A 21,408-nucleotide genomic window follows, 5' to 3' on the forward strand; every position below is an offset into this window, starting at 1 on the left:
TTCAATTGTTATTGCATGCATATATATACATATGCATTCCCAAATGGAACCTGTTGAGTCCACATAACATTACTCACAGGTATGTTCAGGGCTGTCTGGTACTAGACCAGCCAATCGGTGTGCTCTGCCCTGGGGAGAGCTACCTCCTTCCACTCCCAGCTTTCCTCAGATGCCTTTAGTTCTTTGTATGGGGCTTTGTGAGGCCCTGTGGGCTTTTCCATCCAGTTTGGCATGTTCATCAGTATCCTCCTCGTTCAGCTCACATTTGGGCAGTCATTTGTTGGCAAGACTTTACGGGTATAGCTTCTGGTGTCGCTAGGAGACAATCTCACAGCAAACTCTTTCAATCTTCTCACCCTCTCTTCTGCAATGTCCCCTGAGCCTTAGGTGTGGGGCTCTTTTGTAGATGTATCCATTGGGACTGGTCTCCACAACTCTGCGTTTTGATTGGCTATGGTTCTCTGTAGTGGCCTCTGGTACAGTGGAATTATATATTGTATTGCTAAATAAAATCAATTGAAAAAAATTTTAAAAGATGTACTGGGAAGACAGTTCAATCATTGAAGTGCTTTTCATGTGGACACAATGACCTGAGTTCTGATCCTCAGAACACATGTAAAAACCGGCATATCTGTAACCAGCATATGCTGTGATAGAGACAGACAGATGTCTAGGGCTTGATAATAAGATGGCATAGCAAATCAGTGATCTTCAGCACCTTTAAGTCCTTATCTCAAACAATGAGGCAGAATGCAACAGAGGACAGCATTCTCTGTACAAGTACATATACATTTCACACACACATATATACTGCACACACACACACACACAAACATACACACATACTCATACAAACCACACACAGTCACACACCACTCACACACCACACACACATTACACACATACACACTCACACACCACACATATGTACACTTACACACCACACATACTCACATGCACATAGTATACACACACACATACCACATACACACCAAACACACACACACACACACATACACACACACCTGTGTGTTTGTAATGCAAGCCAAACTGACCAAGTGCTCTCCAAACAAATTTTCTAAAATTCTAAGCCCATCTCAAGCTCCTAGTTGGTGGAGATGACGTGCGCAAATCAGTGCTGAAAAGATGATCCCAAAGAGGTCTCAACAGTTGCTTAACCCCGAACGGTAGAAACAGTGCACACTGGTGGCTTATACCTAAGCTAAACCCTGTAGGCTCCTCCAAAACTAAAACATTCAGCAAATGAATAACCTCCAACCAAAGTACTTTTCCAGACAACTGGGCCCAGGATGGAGCCAGTTTGGCTTCCCCCAAGCCAAACCCCTGTTTGTTCACCCCACAAAGCATTCAATCAAGACTACCATTGCTGTGGAATAAAACATTTCCTAGCCAGTACTGGAATGCCCCTGGAATTCCAACCATAACCTCAGCTGGCCACCAGCAGTTGAGCTGAGACCCCTCAAATGAGATGTTTTGTGTCCCTCACCACCCCTGGAAAGAGGTGGTATAGTGAGTCTCGGGTTCTTTCTCTTCGCTGACTCTGCCACACTGTCACTGGGATTTGAGGCCCCGCCATTTAGCACTCTGCTGAAGACCCAAGTCACAGAAATTGGCAGAAGCAAACAGGCTGTGCGAGCCTGCCTTGAAGAAGATAGATTTGAGTATCTACCTCAAATCTTTTTTTTTTGTTTTGTTTTTTGTTTTTTGTTTTTTGTTTTTTTGAGACAGGGTTTCCCTGTGTAGCTTTTCCTGGAGCTCACTTGGTAGCCCAGGCTGGCCTCGAACTCACAGAGATCCACCTGGCTCTGCCTCCCGAGTGCTGGGATTAAAGGTGAGCGCCACCACCACCCGGCCTCTACCTCAAATCTTTATCTCATCTCTTAAGGTGAGAAGAGACGTTTATGGAAGAAAATAGTGTGGGGGTGCAGATGGATGATGGGAAGGAAATCCATGCCCTGGGCCTTCAGCTTCAGACCTGTGGTGACTCTGAGAGCAGTCTGGACTGCATGAGACTGTGGGCAAAATTGTTTTAACTAAGAACTCTTAAATGGAAGGAATAATAGGCATTGCAAGTGCTAGATGGTGTTGTGGGTGTTCTGTTTATATTACTTACAAAGCCAGGTCTGTAAGAAGTGGTTTAGTGTTGGAGCCCTGCCAAGGCTATTGTCTTTATCTCCACTGCAATGTCAGCATTAGAGACTGGAGAAAAGTCTGCAGCAACTCATGTAGCATGCCCACAGTAGGACACCGAGTTCCAGGTATAGCCACAGAGCAGTAATTTGGGCTGCTTGGGGCAAGCACGTTTACTTGTACAAAACGCATTTTAGATAGTTCTGCTCATGGTGTCAGAAACTGACCTTGGGATCTCTTCATTTTTTTTTCTCCTTAAAATATATATATTGTGTGTTAATGTATATAGGTTGTGTGTGTGTGTGTGTGTGTGTGTGTGTGTGTGTGTGTGTGTGTGTGAACGCCATGGTGCTCATGTGGAGGTCAGAGGATGATTTGGGGGAGTTGGTTCTCCCTGTGTGTTCTGGGGATTGAACTTAGGTCAGTCAGCTTATGCAGTGATCGCCTCCCACCCCCCCACTCCCCTCACCCCCCCACGCCCCCGAGCCATCTTGCTGGCCCTTTACCTTATTTTTGAGACAGGGTTCCTCACTATACCAAGAGTTAGCTGTTTTGGCTAGTCTGGCTGGCCAGCAAACCTCTGGATCCTGACTCTACCCCCACAACCCACCCCCAGTGCTGGGGTCAAGGTTGATACTGTCACTTCAGCTTTCAACATGGTTTCTAGGTTCTGAGTTCAAGTCCTGATGCATTCTGCTCATGGAGCTCTAAGCCATCTCCCCAGGTCCTTGGAGTGAGTTCTCACACTGAACACTACAATGAACAATGACTCTTTAAATGGCCTCTTTTCTCTCTAGGAAGAACGGGAACAATGGTTTGTGCCTGCCTCCTTGCTGGCGAAATAGTTTTAAATGCCAAGGTATGAAAAAGCATCACTCTACTGTCTCACATGGATTGAATGTGTTTACTCGGAAGCACCACTGTGTTTATGATCCTCTCAGTCATGACTCATACAAGTTAAACTGGAGAGTGGTTTTCAGAAACCCTGGCCAGGACTAGGCTAAGGTCAAAGAGACACAAAGAGAATACAAAATACTCCAGTAATTAAGATTTGTCACAGTTTAGTGCGTTATTTTTAAAAATAAAAATTAATACAAAAATCATGATATGTATGTTATCAACATTTTAACAGAGGCAGGGTACAGTAACTGCAGGATTAAGATAAAGTAGGTTAAGCCAACTCACACAAATGTAAAAAGGCTCAGTCGGGCTTGTCGGTGCTTACCCGTGATCCCAGCACACCATACTGGAGTAGGAAGATCTTAAGTTCAAGGCTAGCCTGGGCTATAGGACATAGTCAAAATGTTCCCCCTCCCTCACTGCCAATCACATGACTTCTTCCTTCTTCCCAAGAATAATATCAAGATTCATTAGATAAGTGCTTCCAAAGGACTTTAGCATCTTTACACGACTGGTAAGTCATTAAAAATGATCACTTTCCAACTCACAACAGCACGTGATTGTCTCTGCTTTGTCAAAGTCGGTGTGGGGGAGAGGTCTGGCCTTGCTAGAAATGTCTGAGGAGACAAGTTGGGCTCTTTCCAGTTCCTTGAAAATCCTTTTTTTAAAAACCCTTTATTTAGAATGTATGTGTAAGTTGGTTTTTCTTTCCACTGTGTGGCTTCTGGGCATCAGACTCCAGTAATCCAGTCTGACGGCAAGCTCCTTTACCCACTGAGCCATTTGCTGGTCCTGTTTCCACATTTTGAAGCAGAATTCTGTCATTTGCCTCAGGAGCTTGCTGGGAGTTTAGCACTCACAGGGGTTACTTCAGAAAGCTCTGTTTATCTCTCCTACAGTCTGTAAAGGAGGGTCTTTGCCTTCCAAACATACGCACTTCCAGAATCTCACCACCCACCCTGCTTTTATAACTCAAACACACAGGTTTTGAAAATGGGTATTTTATCCTGGTTTCCTGTGGTCCCTGGGGCCTGTGGGTGATGCCACGCCTGCCCTGCAGCTGAGCCAGTTGGTCTAATGCCTGGGGGCCATAGGTACAGGTGAAAAGGGAAAAAAGGTGTCCTGGCACAGTGACTTTTACATTACAAATCAATAGTTAATGAGCAAGAAAATCAACTTAATGAGGGAATGGGGAGATGGTTCCATGGGGAAAGGGCCTGTTGTATAAGCCTAAGAACCTGAGTTCAGAACCCTGGCACCCACTTAAAAACATGGTAGCATGCGCCTGTCCATAACCCCAGGATGGGAGGGTAGGACACTAGAGACAGGTGGTTTGCTGGAGCTTGCTGGTCATATTACCTAATCAAACCAGTGAGCTTTGTTGGACAGAGTGGGGAGATGGGTCTGTGAGTAAAGAGCCTGGAGTTGGAACGTGAAGACCTGAGTTCAGATCCCCAGCACCTATGTCAAAAGCCACACACAGGTGTGCATGCCCTGTAACCCCAACATGCGAGGGTCTGTAGAAGTGGATCAGGCCAATTCCGAGGGCTTGCTGGCCTGCCAATCTAACTGAATGAATGAGCTCTAGGTTCAGTGGCACCCTGAGTTAACCATGGTTCCCTGGCTGGAGTCTGGACCATTCCTTGTTTGTAAAATGAAAGGTAGAAAGTTTGGACCAGATGCTTTCTAGCCTTTCCATGTATTTATGAGTCTTTGGTCTAGAGGTCTGGCTTTCTAGCTGGGCTATTTGGGATAGCTTCTACCCAGAGACCGCCAGCTTAAGGAAGAGTACAGCTAAACTATGGCCATGTTGTCTCCTTTCCGGCAGGAAAGTCTTTACATTTTTGGGGAGAGGAGAACAGATAAAAGCAGCAGCTCTAAGTTCCAAGGAATTGAGACCCCTTCTCAGGTAAGATCTCTGTCTGAGGGTTCTGTGGGAGGTTGAGAGGCATCAGTGCTTGTCATTAATTTCATATCCCACCCTTCCAGTCTGAGCATCAGTTGACAGTGCTCAGATGCCCTGTCCCAGGCTTTGCCTCCTCCCTAAGGCGGAGAGCCCCACCTCAGATGCCAAGCCTTGTGATCTGCCCGGAACGTTCTACTTTACATTTTATATTTGTTATTGTTTCTAGAGGGCATTGATTAGCCCTCCCAAAGTAAGAGGGTCCTGACCTGTAACCATCATATAAAGTCTACCACTCAATTCCCTGACACCTATGCAAACACACAAACAATTCAATCCCTGAAGAGCATCACAGGAACTGTTTTTGGATGGGTCACGTGTGTGTGTGTGTGTGTGTGTGTGTGTGTGTGTGTGTGTGTGTCTTTGTGTATGTGTCTTTATGTCTCTGTGTGTGTTTGTGTATTTCTGTGTGTGTGTCTTTGTGTATTTCTATATGTGTATGTCTGTATGTATTTCTGTGTGTGTATGTCTATGTGTCTATGTCTCTGTGGATTTCTGTATGTGTCAGTGTCTGTGTGTATGCATATGTCTCTGTGTGTGTCTGTGTATATGTGTTGTAAGGGGGTAGGGGCAGAGAGAGGGAGAGAAGTTATATTAGAGAAAAATGAGCTGGGCAGTTTTGGTACATGTCTTTAATCCCAACACTTGGGAGGCATAGACAGGTGGATCTCAGAATTTGAGGCCATGCTGGTCTACCACATAGTGAGTTCCAGGACAGCCAGGACTACACAGAGAAACCCTGTCTTGAAAAAAAAACCAGAATGAAAAAGAAAAATAAGTATTTTGGACAACACTACTATGAGTAAGGCATGGTGGCGTATAATCCTAGAGTAAAGCAGAAGGATCTCAGTTTTGAGGCTAGCCTAGATAAAACCTTGTCTCAAAAAATATTTATTACATATTAGATAATATTGTATTTCATATACATGTGTGTATCTAGATGTCACATTTAATTCCATATACTAACTATTGTGAAATATATGCTATTTATTGCCTTTTGTTCTTTCAAAAAAAGTATATTATGGAATTTTCCAAACATCCTATACTAGTGAGAATTGTTTGTGCTATGTCAAATATGGAATGAAGCGGTTTAAAGGTAGGAAGGTTTGTCTGGCTCAATTTAGGTTCATGGTCATTTGCTCCCTTTACTTTGTCCCTGAGGAAGGCAGTAGATGAGGGAGCCAAACCATAACCTCAAACCTCAAACTATAACACATACACAAGAAGAGAACAGACCACTTCATGGTCATCATACCACATCAGCATCATTCCAGCCGACCATCACCGGTTATCTCCCATTCTCCTCAGTCCCCCAAGCACCACTCTGTACACCTTTACCCAAACCTGAATTATTTTGAAGAAAATCCAGCTGACAGATCACTTTACCCCACAAGGATTTCAGCATGACAGCTGATATAAGGACTCTTTTTAAAATATCTTACTATCTGCCAGACATGGTGGTGCATGCCTGTAATCCCAGTGCTCAGAAGGCAGAGACAGGTGGATGTCTGTGAGTTCAAGGGGGCCAGCCCAGGCTACATAGAGAGTTCCAGGACAGCCAGAGCTACACAGAGAAACCCTGCCTCAAAGCAAAACAAAAACCTCCTTAATGTCATTTATCAAGGCTACCAGCGCAAGGGCTCACCTATGATGGATTTGAGGTGAGTTGGCAAGGTCATGGACTAGAGTGCCCTTGGTTGGGTACTAGTGGCCCCAACAGTTTAGTAGAGGTATGTATCCACCATCACATTCTGTGACTTGTGGACCACTCTGCTGGCCACATTGCACCCACTTCAGAGTTAAGGACTTGTAGAAACCTTTCTTAGAACTGTCATTTCTTTTTTAAAAATTAGCATTTTAGGTTAGCATACAAAATAATTGATGTCACCATGATGTCTCCATACATGTGTCATATTCTGTCCCCATTCATTCTCGCCCCTGTGCCCACTGTTCTCATCCATGAGCTACCCTACTACCCTCTGGCTCATTTCCATCATTCCCTCAGTTAGTATCCCCTTCTCCTCACTATTATATGGAATACATATAATAAGAGTTATATTATTATGTATTCTATTGTATTGTATTATTACAATACATCATATCATTCTCCCTGTGTCCCCATTCCTTTAAGGTCTCTTTCTTCCCTCCTATGATGCCCTTTCTTTCTTTCTTTTTGTTTTTGTTTTGTTTTGTTTTGTTTTTCCAGACAGGGTTTCTCTGTGTAGCTTTGCGCCTTTCCTGGAACTCACTTGGTAGCCCAGGCTGGCCTCGAATGCACAGAGATCTGCCTGGCTCTGCCTCCTGAGTGCACCACCACCACCGCCCAGTCTATGATGCCCTTTCTAATTTCATGAATTATGTGTGCATACACAAACACATAAATATACACTTGTACATGCACATCATATGTAATTTTTAATTAGGTTCTATATAAAGAGAAAACATGACAGAAAGACACATGACTTCCATTTTTTTCTTTCTTTGTATGTGAATGTGTTTGTGTGTGTTTGTATGGTGCATGCATGCATGTGAGTGTGCAAGACCAGAGGAAGGCACTGGACATCTTCCTTCCTCTGTTGCTTTCTACCTTAGCGTCCTGAGATGTGCCTCTCACTGAACCAGAAGACTGATGTGTGGGCTAGGCTGGGTAGAAGTGAGCTCCAGGGATCCAGTTGTGTACACTACAATGCTGTTTTACAGGAGTGCTCTGCCATGCCTGGATTTCTTTCACATGGGTTTTGAGATTTGAAGTCAGTTCTTCAGGCATGCATAGCAAGTGCTTTTACCCACGGAGACATCTCACTGGTCCCAGACCTCCATTTCTAGTAGGAAGCATGACTGCTCATCTTGTTAGCACTTCCCAGTTGGTCCAACGCTAGAGTGGTTCAGCTTCCTGAAGAAAGATCTGAGGAACGTCCTGTGAGCAACATTTCATAGGGAAAGTATAGGGTAGATATTCACTCATGAGACAACATATCTGAAATATGCCCAACTACGTAATAGCATCCTACAGTTGTTTCCTTGCCATAGCTGTACCTGACAAAGTCTTTGTAGAAAGGGGGAGGTGGGAAGGAAGAACAAAAGGAGGCAGGGTTAGTCCTGCTGACTTTAGACTTTTCATCCCCACTTAAATTGAGGTTTCTGTTGCTTTTGCAGAATAGATACGTTAAATATTTTGAAAAACTGAAAATTAGCTACCAAAGCAATCTCCCTCCAAGAAAACTACTTGTGATAAAAAGATTCATTATTTATTCTATTCATGGTAAGTGCTTTAGTTGGAACTAAAGGGTTGGGCAGAAGGGCTGGTGTTTGCATGTTTGGGGGGTAGCTGTCTGCTTACAATGCCTCACACACAAGCTCCTACCTCAGAAGTTACCCACTGGCCATGTGGCAGCTTGTTGACAGCAACTGAGTGTCCCTTTCCCTTCCCTTTTCTTCATCCGCTGCTGTGGGGGATGGGAGAGGCATCCCCTGTCGCTTCTCATTGCTTCTCTGACCTCAGTCCAGGGTAGATTTCGGGGCCAAGCCTTAGTGGAGGGGCAGGAAGAGAAGATAGCCCTGAGTACCCAAGAACTCTTCTTTTCCATGTTTACCTGGTAATTCTTTTTTTTTTTTTTTTTTTTTTTTTGAGCTGAGGATCGAACCCAAGGCCTTGCACTTGCTAGACAAGCGCTCTACCACTGAGCTAAATCCCCAACCCCCTGGTAATTCCTTGTAGCAGTTCAGGGGATATAAAACACCCTGGCAAAGCCACTTTCTCCAAACCCTCCCCATTTCATGTAGATCCAGGTAGAGAAGAAGCAAGGGTAGGCGCTTAGGAAGCCTTTCTTTACTTCCAGCCCCATGTGCTCTGAAACTCTGGATGTTCATCTTTGAGCTGGTTCCCTCCTTTGCCAACCACACAGGAACTTCTTTAAAAAACATTTGTATTAGTTCACCTCTAGTTCAGGGTTCATCTTGCAGAGACATCCTCATATAATTTTCTTACCTGCCCTTTCAGAGACCCTTTTTCTCATCACCTGATCTGTTCATTTACCCCCTTCCCTTCACTGGCATCTCTGTCATGATGCTTAAATACCCAGGCAGCAAATGTTTCATTTATTGCCACATAACTACTAAGTCTTATGTTAGACCAGGCTTATTCCAGTGTCTCCTGCCCTTTAGAAGTCCTTGGGTAGAGTCTTCAGTCTCTGATTGTCTACAGTTGTGAGTCCGTGTTCACCATCCACATAAAATGGAACATATATAGGACATACCCCCACCACCACCATTCCAAGGCCAAGGTCACTGGAAAGAGGGGGTGGAAAGATTGTAAGAGGTGGCAGAGGATTGCAAGGAGATGGTGTCCTCCTAACACAGTGGGGAAGTTGCACATGGGAACTCATGGTAGTTGTGCCAGCATGCACAAGACTAGTGCAAACCCATGCCAGACCAAATCCCAGCGTGCAGGGGGAAATTGGGCATGTGGTCCTATGTCCAGCTGAGGAGCTATTGGTGAGTGGTGGCTGCCGGAAGAAGAGGAGTCAGTTTCCTCTGAGAGGCTAGCCTCTGGTAAGTCAGCCCCATTCCAGTGGAAGACCACCATTCAAGAGTATTTGGAAAGTACAAACTTGTCTTGATGGGTTTCAATTAAAGAACAGATAGATACAAAGTATGGAAGGGGTGGATCTGGGAGCGTTGGTGGTAGAAGATGAAGATGATCACAAGTTGTATGTAAATTCTCATAGAACTAACACAAATATTTTTAAAGAAGTTCCTGTGTGGTTGGCAAAGGAGGGAACCAGCTCAAAGATGAACATCCAGAGTTTCAGAGCACATGGGGCTGGAAATGAAGAAAGGCTTCCTAAGCGCCCACCCTTGCTTCTTCTCTACCTGGATCTACATGAAATGGGCAGGGTTTGGAGAAAGCGACTTTGTCAGGGTGCTTTATATCCCCTGTACTGCTACAAATGATTACCAGTAGCAGAAATCCTCATCATCTTCCATGGAGCTAATGGCTTGTTCTAGAATGTAAGAGGAGAGAGGCCGTGACTAGGATCTACTGTCACCCATAGAAGGAAGGAGACATGGTAGGCTTTCTACCTCTGAGATATGAGAAGAAAAGGAAGTATCTGTATCTATTTCCCCATCACTCTTCGTGCTTCCCACATACACAACTCACTCTTAGGCAAAGTGGGAAAGCATGAATGTCTCACCCAGAAGAAACAGGGCTGTGGCATTTCCACTGCCAAGAAAGCCACTAAAGATGCTTCTGAACACTTAAAAGTCTGTGTCAGCTAGGTAGTGGACCATGCAGAGTCCTAAGTGCTGGGTGCCATGAGAACCATTACCAGACACTAGCATCCTCCAGATGACCTAGGATGTCTAGCCTCCTAAGGAGCTACACAAAAATCATACCTAGGTGTATAGTCGTTGACATTTGCACAATTATTCAGAAAGAAATCTTTAAGATACAAATTAAAACTGCCATTGTAAGATTGTTTACATACATTCATTTACCTTGGAAATTTTAAGGAATTCCTACAGAACTGTGTAGATTTCTCTCTTCCAGAACCAAACTTCAACCTATTGTTTGTGTGTAGATTTCAAAAGGAGCAGTATATAAGTAGAGTGCCCTGTCCAAGCAGGAGACAGCTTGAGTGTGTCAGTGAGCAGCTGTCTGGGCAAAGCCCATTAATGCTTCCTGGGACCTATAAGATCCATAGGAATTATGAGGCACAGGTAGGTAGTGCCCAATACTGGCCTCACTATTCCAACCGTGGTTAGATCCCTCTTCCTCATCCTAGGGAGGGTAGATGTCGCCTTGTCCAGTAGGTGATAAAAAGATGGTGGCAGCAGCTATGCGTCCCTCGCCTTCTTTTCCATCATCTTTGAGGCCTGGAAAAGAGATTTACACTGATGTATTCTGCACCACAAAAGGCAGCACCTTATGCTGATGAAACAATTTCTTCCACTAAGAAATATAAATGCAACTATAAAACCAAACCAGCTAATGACAGACTGTTTAGTAGCTAAGTGTGTACTATGCCTCAATTTCTTATGTGTGGTCAAGGGGATTTAGTCTGATGAGATTTTAATGCATTTCTATAATATGAACATTAAGAATAAAAACTGTTTCTTGAAAAGTCTAAGATTACAAATGTTCTAGTAAATTCGAGTATCTCATCCATTGTCTTGACCTGATATCTAATCATAAGACTACAATTTACCTCAATAATAGTTTCACATTTATTTAAGCCCTGGGGAGACATTGTTTATTTCACACTACAAAGTTTTATTAAAGATTTAGTCAAAGACCAGAGGAGCTAACACAAACATACACATACATGTAGAATCTAGCAGGGCATTTCATGGGCTTGATTTCCTAATTTCTACTTAACATAAGGCTGAGGCCTTTAAGGACCATCTAAGGAAGATTCCTCACAAAGACCTGTGGACAGAAACTTGAGCTTATAACCCTTGTCTTAAAAAGAGGATTGCTCTAGATTTACAGACTAGACTTCAGGAGGCCTTCATGTCAGTTAACATTATGACAGTACCCATAGCAATAACTAGCCTTGTTTTTTAATAAGAATAACCTTACCTTAAAGAATTTGGTCAAAATAGAAAGAGAATGGAAAGGTGTAAAGGACTTGAAAATAGATACATATCTGTCTAGTGCTGCTGTTCAGGTTTAGAGTACCTTCTATTGCCTTTGAGCTATTTTGTAACTTTTTACTTTGAAGAAAATTGACGATTACAAATAATCTGTCCATAGAAATGAAAGTTAGCTGTGTCCAGTAACTTGCACTTACTTGTCAAGTTCAGTCATTTCCTGCCTGTTCATGTGTGGTACTTTGCAAAACCTGTAACATCGTACTTCTCCTTCACTTATCAATTGGTTAAACCCAAATTTTGACAAAGTCTAAGGCAATGACATTATATGAAACTATTTCTGCAAAATAGAAAGGGGCATATGTGTTCACATTTATGTGGGAAACAAATATTCACAGTTGATTAGGTTTAAAAAAAATCAAGTTGCCTTACCTAGCCTTAAGAGAAGGCAAGGTGCTTAGCCTTACTACAATTTGATACTCCATGTTTTGTTGATATCCATGGAAGGCCTGCCTTTTTCTGAATAAAAACAGAGGAAGAGTGGATGGGAGGGAAGGCAGAAGGGAGAGGGGTGAGGGACTTGGAGGAGAGAAGGGAGGGAAATACGATCAAGATGTTTACATATATACATACATACATACATATAAAACAAAAATTCTCATCACCTAAAAAAATTAATGATATTGGTTACATATTTGGCGATGGGTAAGCTGGAGATTTTCCACTTCACAGATTTTTTGTTTGTTCTACTTTTATGTTTTTAAATTTTTTTTTTTTGGTTTTTCGAGACAGGGTTTCCCTGTGAGCTTTGTGCCTTTCCTGGAACTCACTTGGTAGCCCAGGCTGGCCTTGAACTCACAGAGATCCACCTGGCTCTGCCTCCCGAGTGCTGGGATTAAAGGCATGTGCGACCACCGCCCGGCATATGTTTTTAAATTTTTAAGATCCACTTAAACAGTTTGTAAATTTTTTTTGTTTGTTTGTTTTTTGTTTTTTGAGACAGGGTTTCCCTGTGTAGCTTTGCATCTTTTCCTGGAGCTCACTTGGTAGCCCAGGCTGGCCTCAAATTACAGAGATCTGCCTGGCTCAACAGTTTGCAATTTTTAAGTGTGGGAGAACTTAAGGGCTTCGATACATTCATTTTTCCTGTCATGTGGTAAGTATTTGACTTCATATTGTTCTATAATTTTTTCATTTTATCATCTGTATTCATTGTACATAATACTGTGTTACATAAAACATCTTCATACAAGCACACAACAGTTTTACATTTTATTGATTTCTGGTCAACATCAGTGCTTCAGTCACTGGAATAAAGCAGAGGAAACTGAGGCACAAACCCACAGTTCATGATGCTAATTTTAGTAAGATGGTGTTAATGAAACCTCAAATATAAAGAAAACAATGGCCTGGCGGTGGTGGCTCACGCCTTTAATCCCAGCACTTGGGAGGCAAAGGCAGGAAGATCTCTGTGAGTTCGAGGCCAGCCTGGACTACAGAGTGAGTTTCAGGTAAGGTGCAAAGCTACACAGAGAAACCCTGTCTCACAAAAACAAAACAAAAAACCAAAAAAAAGAAAGAAAGAAAGAAAGGAAGGAAGGAAGGAAGGAAGGAAGGAAGGAAGGAAGGAAGGAAAGAAAGAAAGAAAGAAAGAAAGAAAGAAAGAAAGAAAGAAAGAAAGAAAGAAAGAAAGGGAAAAAAAAAGAAAACTATGTTAGATGGACCATCAAAAATGACTGTGACTTTATTAGAATATCTGTCAAGGTAAAATATGGGGGAAAGTTGGATGGAGGCTTCCCAGACCAGGTGTTTAAGGGGATGATGAAGTGGGGACCATTAGAACTCAGTATAGGGGCATGGAACCATTCATGTAAAGTTTATACCTAGTGCTAAAGGAAGTCTGATATGGACACCTTTTATTTTTATTTAGAGAGATTGCTTTAAGAATTGGACTCAGGGTAGAACAAGAGGAATCTTGATAATTATTTTTAAATGTCATGATTGAAGTTCAAGAAAGTTTGCAAGTCACCATCCCTGTTTTTTTTTCCCTAGAAAGATGAAACAATGGAATTCTAACTCTTAGAATCTAAATTACATGTTTTTACATGTTTTTTTCTCCCTCCCCCCTCTCTCTAGCCTTATAAACTCTGCTTTAGGAGACAAAATTGGGTTTTTGAAGTGTCCTGCTTTTCAAAAACAAAATCTATACAAGGCCAAATGATTAAACATGGCCACATTGTTCAATGAGCTCATCACTCTCTTCTGGAGCTACAGTGTCAATAGGAGAGCTGTTTGGACTTTAACAAGTCTATATTCTTCATGTTTACTCAGGTGTTGGAAAAGGTGATGGAAGCGATCTACAAGTTCAAATCATAATGTGGCAGGAGACTATATTTTCCTGTTTTTCTTCCAAAAATTGTATGGTAAGAGAAAACACGTGAACTGAGACATCTGGCTTTATTTTTGCTTTGGTTGGTGTGTGTATGTGGAGAGGTATAGGTGTGTGTCCTGATGTGGAGCAAGTGTGTGTGCTTGCATGTGGAATCCAGAGGTCAAGGTGGGGTGCCTGCTTTAATGGCTTCCCACCTCATTTTCTCAGACTGAGTATCTTATTGATCCTGCTGTTCACTAATTCAGCAAGACCAGGGATCCATCTACCTCCACATCCCCAGTACTAGGATTATAGCTGAGTAATTTCCCTAGCCCTGGTGTTTAACTAAAACTCAGCATCAAAATAGCACGCTCATTTCCCAAGCCACAAAGAGATGCTTGTTGCTCTCTGGTTACCATCCAATTTGGTGATGCTTGGTTTTGATAAAAAAAAAAAAAAAAAAAAAAGCAGAGCTTACTTCACCTTGCTGTTCAAAATGGGGTTTGCAAGACATTTTCTGTAAATTCTGGCCCAGTCTTGCTTTATCTTTCACTTTCCCACAATGCTTAAGTGCATTCCCAGCAATCTATCAAGGTTTTAAGTTTATGTCTTTTTGTTGGTTTTTAACTCTTTCTCTTTTGAGGGGCCCTGGCCATCCAGCTACCAAATAAAAACAAAACCACAAAGGGTTATTCTTAATTATAAATGCCTGGCCTTAGCTTGGCTTGTTTCTTGACAGCTTTTCTTAAGTTATTTTCTTATCTACCTTTTGCCTCTGGGCTTTTACCTTTCTCTTACTTCTGTGTATCTTACTTTCACTCTTACTCCGTGGCTGGCTGGCCCCTAATGTCCTCCTCTCCTTGTTCTCTTGCTCCTTCTTTCTCTCCCAGATTTCTTGTTCTATCTAGTCTCTCTGCCCCCCCAGCTCCACCTATCCTTTCTCCTGCCTCACTATTGGCCATTCAGTTCTTAATTAGACCATCAGGTGTTTTAGACAGGCACAGTAACACAGCTTTACAGAGTTAAACAAATGCAACATGAAAGAATGCAACACATCTTTGCACCATAAAACAAATGTTCCACAACATAAACAAATGTAAAACATCTTAAAATAATATTCTACAACAATGCTGTGTTTAAATCCATGTCAGCTTTGGCCATTTTATCTTATTTCCAGTCACTTTTCAAAATAATAAAAACTGCCTAGGAGCATCTAAAGATATACTTTCCTAGGTTGTTCTCTCAGAGTATGAGTCAGGAAATCTGAAATGAGGTCCTGAAATCTGTGGACTTAGCTATATCCTCAGTGATTTTGTTACTCAGATGTTCTGTGGACCAGCATCCTGAGAGACAGGGAGTTTATGAACTAGAAGGAAACCTCTTTCCCTCAAGCTAGGACCCAAGTGGTAATGTTTAAATAACATGCTGAAAAATGCCTAAGATGATGATAGGCTTTTGAGGCAATAGTGTGGCATTTTGAATGAGAATGGCTCATAAATTTGGATGTCTAGTCCCTGGTTGGTGGAACTGTTTGGGAAGGATTAGGAGGTGTGGCCTTGTTGGAAGAGGTGTATCACTGGGGGTGGGCTTTGAGGTTTCAAAAGCCCATATCAGGCCAAGTCTCCCTCTCTGTGCCTCTTGCCTTCTGATCAGGATGCAGGACTCTCAGCTACTGCTACAGGGACATGCTCCCCATCATACTTTCTGAAATTGTAAGCAAGCCCCCAATTCAGTGCTTCCCCCCCCCCCCCAGTTCCCTTTGTCATGGTGTCATTTCACAGCGATAGAACAGTAGCAGAGGCAAGCAGTAGTGATGGCTCCTCTGTGGATCTAAGAAAGCAAACTTGCGGAACTCCATCCCAGGTTCTTGTTTCAAATTCTTGTATCGCTAACACTCTTCCCCTGCTTCATACACTTCTTGTTTGTTATTGGCCTCTCCTAGTGAAGGGCATCCACTCAGGCCCGATTCTCGGCATTCTTGATTGTGCTCAGACTTCCCTTTCTTTAAATTATCTTTTGTTCTTTCATTCACTGCATGGATGTTAATGAGCATTCATTCACTGTGTGGCAGCTGCAGAATATGCCATGTGGGCATTCTTCACACCAGTGATTAATCAACACCTACCAAGGGAGCTTTACTCTGCTTCCAGATGTGGCACCAGTATTCACTCTCTTGGGTCTTAAAATTGATATCGTTCTTGATTATCTGCTGTGGTCCCTAAGTCCAATTAATTGATCATTCTTCTTGGTTATGCCTTCTAAATTCCTCTTCATGTTTTTCTCCTTTATGCCTCTCTGCTAGTAATTACTCAGGCCCTTGTTTGCCCATATTTCTACAACAATCTCCCCACAAGGTCCTCCTTATATGACGTAGCATGTGAAGTCCTAAACTGTGCATCCTGAAATACTGTCTCATTGGGAAAAGCTGTAAGCAGAAAAAGAGGTGTGCAATGGGTCCATGGTCAAAGCCAGGGACCACTCTTTAGCTCAATTTATTTGTCTATTTGTTTATTATTCATTTACTTACTTATTATGCCTAGATGAGTCGATTTCTCTCTTAGTACTGCTTTTAATGTACCTCAGGGTTTTGTTGTGTTATTTTTGTTTAGTTTCAGGAGAACAACAAATCTTCTTTCTTGATGTCTCCTTTGACCCAGTGTTATTTAATTTCTATGAGTTTGTTTTTATCAGTTTGTTTTGTTGCTGATTTTAAGTTTTATTGCATCGTGGCCACACAGAATGCACAGTTATTTCAATTGTTTTTGTATTTGTTGGGAATTGTTTTGTATCCTGGTATATGATCTGTTTGAGAGAAAATTCCATGGGATACTAAGTAGAATATATATTCTTTGGTGTTTGGGTAGAGTAATTGACAGATGCCTGTTGGGTCCTTTTAATGCCTGATGTCATATAATTCCAATGTTCCTCTGTACTTTTTATCCAAATTGTCCCTCTATTGGAGAAGGTGATTTATTGAAATCAGTTACCTGTTATTACTGAGGTGATGTTAATCTGTGTTTTGAAGTTTGTAGTTGTTTTATTTTTTTGTTTGTTTGTTTGTTTTGCTTTTAATACAACTGAGTGCCAGGGAATTTGGTGCATATATGTGTGTGTAGGAGTGTAATGTCTTCTTGGTTAATTGTTCTCTTGATCAGAATGGTATAACCTTCTTTATGTCTTCTGAATAATAGTAGAGGATAGATAGATTTCCTTTCTTTATTCAAATAGCCTGTGTCTTTTGATTGGAGAGTCAAGGGCATTTATATTTAAAGCTACTGTTGAAAGAAAAGAAATGTGTTCGTTGCTGTCTCTCTCTCTCTCCTCTTTGTATTATTGTTTCTATCTTGTGTTCCATTGATTATAACTTCATTTGTTCTCTTTCCATACTCCCGTTACTCAGGTGTACCCTCTGTTTCGGGATGTATCCCTTTTTAAATTAAAATTTAAATTTGATTAAAATGCTTTTCTGTTATTGAAATAGAATTTTTTCATATGATATATTCAGATTACCATTTCCTTTCCCCAACTACTCCGAGTCTCCCCACCTCCCTCCCTTCCAGATCCAAACCCTTTCTGTCTCTCTTTAGAAAACAGACAGACAACTAAAGAATAGTTAATAAAATAAGATAAAAGAAACCAGAATAGAACAAAATAAACAAACACACAAACAGAAGGAAAAGAGCCAAAGAAAAAGCATGAGAAACACATGTAAATAGAGATACACACATTTGTACACATAGGAATCTACTAAATACACAAAATTAGAAGCCATAGTATATAAGCAAAGGATCGGTAAGGTTAAAAAATAAATAAGCAAATGCCCTGGCACAGCATTGAGACAAAGAACCTCCAAAGATGCCATCAGTTCATTTTGTCGTGGTAGTCTACTCCTGGGCATGGGCTTGGCCTTCGGAATGGTTTGTATCCCCAGTGAGACTCCATGGGAGAGAACTAATTTTTCATTTATGAGTGATTATCAACTAGAGATAGCTTCTCAGATAGGGATGTGGGTTTGTGTGCATTTTTTCTCTCAGCTGGGACCCCATCTGGTGCAGAACCATGCAGGCCCTGTGCATGCTGTCACATCAGCTATGAGGAGTTGGTAGGTCAGTTCTCTGGGTCTCAGTGTTTTTATTTTATGTGTACAGGTGTTTTGTGTGCCTGTACATGTACACCATGTACATGCAGTGCCCAGAGAGACCAGAATAGGGCATCAGATTCCCATCAGTTACAAATGGTTGTCAACCACCCTATGGGTGCTGGGAACGAAACCCAAGTTCTCTGGAAGAATAGCTAGTACTTGTACCTGCTGAGCTATCCCTCCAGCCCCTCAGTGTTGATTTTTGACTAGATAGGTGGGGGTGATTCCAATCCAGTGGTGGTAAAGTGTATGAATGGGTCTGCCTGGGATGGTGTACAAGCTTCACTAGTCAAGCTATGCACAGGAGTGTGTGCAGGGGAGATGTCATCTGAAGTATTCACCAAGCCAGGCTGCTGAGCACACAGACTGTGCCAGCAAGGTTAAGCCTTGGGTTTGGCACAGCTGGGTGATGTTCAATGGGAACTTACCAGGCTAGGTCAGCACAGAAGTCAAGCTAACAGAGCTAGGCCCAAGTGTTGGGGATCTTGTAGGTGGCTCATATTGCAAGGAACTCACCAGAATGTGTAGGTGCAAAGGCTGTATACCCAGCACTAGACATGGGGTTTGGGGATGGCATGTGTAGTACATTTTTTAAAAATAACTTATTTATTTTATGTACATTGGTGTTTTAGTACCCTAGGACTGGAGTTACAGACAGTTGTAAGCTACCATGTGGGTGCTGGGAATTGAACCAAGGTCCTCTGGAACCTCTCTTAATCACTGAGTCATCTCTCCAGCCCACATAGTGATTTTTAAAAAAGGATTTAACATAGGAAAATGAGATGATGAATATCCAACAGTAATGCTTTCTTGGTTGAGATCTATTATATTTAATAATGTATTTTTCAACAGTGTCCCACCAGGGCCTTCAACAGATAAAAGGTTAATTTAAATAACTGTGTTACAATTTCATAGAAAGATTAGTGTGTGTGTGTGTGTGTGTGTGTGTGTGTGTGTGTGTGATGACTGGACTTTGACACCAAGGATACTTTATAAATTCAGGGTGTTTGAAGGAGTAAAAGTGGACTTCACTCTTACACTTCTTAACCAAGCATATAGTTGTGAATTTCTTATGTTTATTCACAGATATTTCATGACGTTGAAACAGACAGAGTAATAATTGATGTACTCAACTGTCCGGCTCTACATGATGATGTGAAAGTGAAATTTCTCTCTTCGGTGAGTAATCAAGATACACCTGTTCTTGTCTGGTCTTTTTCTTTTGTTTTAGTTTTTTGAGACAGAGTTGCATAGTCTGGAAGCTTATCATGACAACCCAGGCTGGCCTTGAACATGTGATCCTCCCGCCTCAGCCTCCCAAGTGCTGGGGTTACAGGGTTGTGTCATCAAGCGTGACTCTTTCTTGTGTTGTGGTCTTTTGAATGATTTTGGTTTGGAATTTCCTTTGCTACAATTCCCAGTAAAGGAAATGACAGACGTTGGCCCATGGCCAGGAAATTGGAGGAAAGCAACAAATCAAAATGAGATTTTTTCCCTGAAGAACATATATAATATTTTTGTTCATTTTATAAGTTCTATATAATAAGCACATATTAACTTTCAAATAAAATGGAAACATCTTGATTTTTAAAAAAAAGTCCTACAAATCAGTGATTATGTTTTTGTTTTGTATCTTTAAGATATGTTGTAGCCACTGGGAATTCAGGCATATGTCTTTAATCCCAGAACTCAGGAGACAGAGGCAGGTGAATCTCTATGAGTTTGAGGTCAGCCTGGTCTACATTGTGGGTTCCAGACCGACTGGGCTACATAGTGAGATTCTGTCTCCCCAAATCCCAAATTAGCAAACAAACAAAACACCATATTATTGCCAATAATTTATAACAGACTTTAAAATAAAAGTTTTTTAATGTACCTTTGAATTGATAAACAATATAATCAATTTATTAATCTAATCTTGCCTTATGAAAAATGGGGCCGGGCGGTGGTGGTGCACACCTTTAATCCCAGCACTCGGGAGGCAGAGCCAGGTTGATCTCTGTGAGTTCAAGGCCAGCCTGGGCTACCAAGTGAGTTCCAGGAAAGGCAGAAAGCTACATAGGGAAACCTTGTCTCAAAAAACCAAAAAAAGAAAAAAGAAAAAGAAAAGGAAAGAAAAGGAAAAGGGAAAAAAACAAAAAGAAAAAGAAAAATGGGAATGTCTTCCATTGTCATTAGTCAGAATATCTTAAGTATATAATTTATGTTATCAGTTATAAAGGCTATGTCTGGATATATACCACTTGTAGCAAACTTTAAACCTCACTAATTTCATTTTTTCTATAAAATCATTCATCTGAACTACAAATAACTGTTAGTCAACTTTAAATTTCTCTTCCTTTTTCATCCTCTGCCTCTTTTCTGCTAGCTACTTAAATTAGAAATAGGTTGAAGCAGGTGACTTAGGTAGTTCCCATATAGGCTGGCTGCCCTTGAAGAATGGAGCTTCTCTGAATTCTCACTCCAGTAGCCATCTCTAACCAAGGATACTAATCAAGTACCATTTGTGAGGGACACTTACAGCAGCACCTGGGGACCCTCAAAAGATTACTCTGAGCCTTGACTTTTAGACACTTTGACCTGAGCTTGACTAGGATCCACAGCTTTGAGGCAGAAAGGAATTTTGGGACTGGCCAAGTATGAATCAGAATTGGTGTTAATAAAGATATTACAATATACATTCTACAAACAAGGATTAGGAGAAAGAAACACATCCAGAAACAAAGGCTGGGTGCAGGCTTCTCTGAGAGTCACACTTAATGTCATTTTAATAGTCTTATTTTGGTGGGCATTGAAGCTATTATGAAAGGTTTGTTTGGAGCCTAAATTAGATAATAGGGTGGTGCCTGGGGATCATCTGACAGGATTATAATTGATAACCTCAGGAGTCGCAGAAGGAATGGTATCATTGTGCAGAAAGTGTCAGTTAGAAGGAATGATGCCCTTCCCTAGGTCATATACATTCAGGCCTTAAGACTGGTCCATTGCTATCTTAACATACAGTATCTACATAAGGAAAGAACAAAATCTCTGCCAGCAACTTGTATAACAATGGTAACTGTGCTAGAATTCTTCCTTCCCAGCGGGCAAGAGGCTTCAACCAGGATGAAGAGTCTCCTTTCCCTTGTCATGTCCTCATATTTTCTCATCTTTCTTTCCGGCCCTACAAAGACAATTGGTCAAGGAACCTTGGTAAAATACAGCCTTTGTGATCACTAAAGCCATAACATGAAAGTACATTCCAAAAATATAGGTCTGTCTGTCTGTCTGTCTGTCTGTCTGTCTTTC

At 41.7% G+C, this 21,408-nt stretch overlaps 1 protein-coding gene across 1 annotated transcript in view; it reads left to right on the top strand.

Annotated features, from left to right (window-relative positions):
• LOC118569176 (phosphatidylinositol 3,4,5-trisphosphate 3-phosphatase TPTE2-like) overlaps positions 1 to 21,408 on the top strand; it is a 61,612-nt gene that overhangs the window by 33,107 nt on the left and 7,097 nt on the right. Inside the window, 5 exon segments of the mRNA XM_036166902.1 lie at positions 2,949 to 3,010; positions 4,880 to 4,960; positions 8,171 to 8,276; positions 13,940 to 14,031; positions 19,207 to 19,299. Of these exon segments, the coding sequence (XP_036022795.1) occupies positions 2,949 to 3,010; positions 4,880 to 4,960; positions 8,171 to 8,276; positions 13,940 to 14,031; positions 19,207 to 19,299 (434 nt within the window).

This window comes from Onychomys torridus, chromosome 17, assembly GCF_903995425.1.
Source record: "Onychomys torridus chromosome 17, mOncTor1.1, whole genome shotgun sequence".
NCBI lineage: Eukaryota > Metazoa > Chordata > Mammalia > Rodentia > Cricetidae > Onychomys > Onychomys torridus.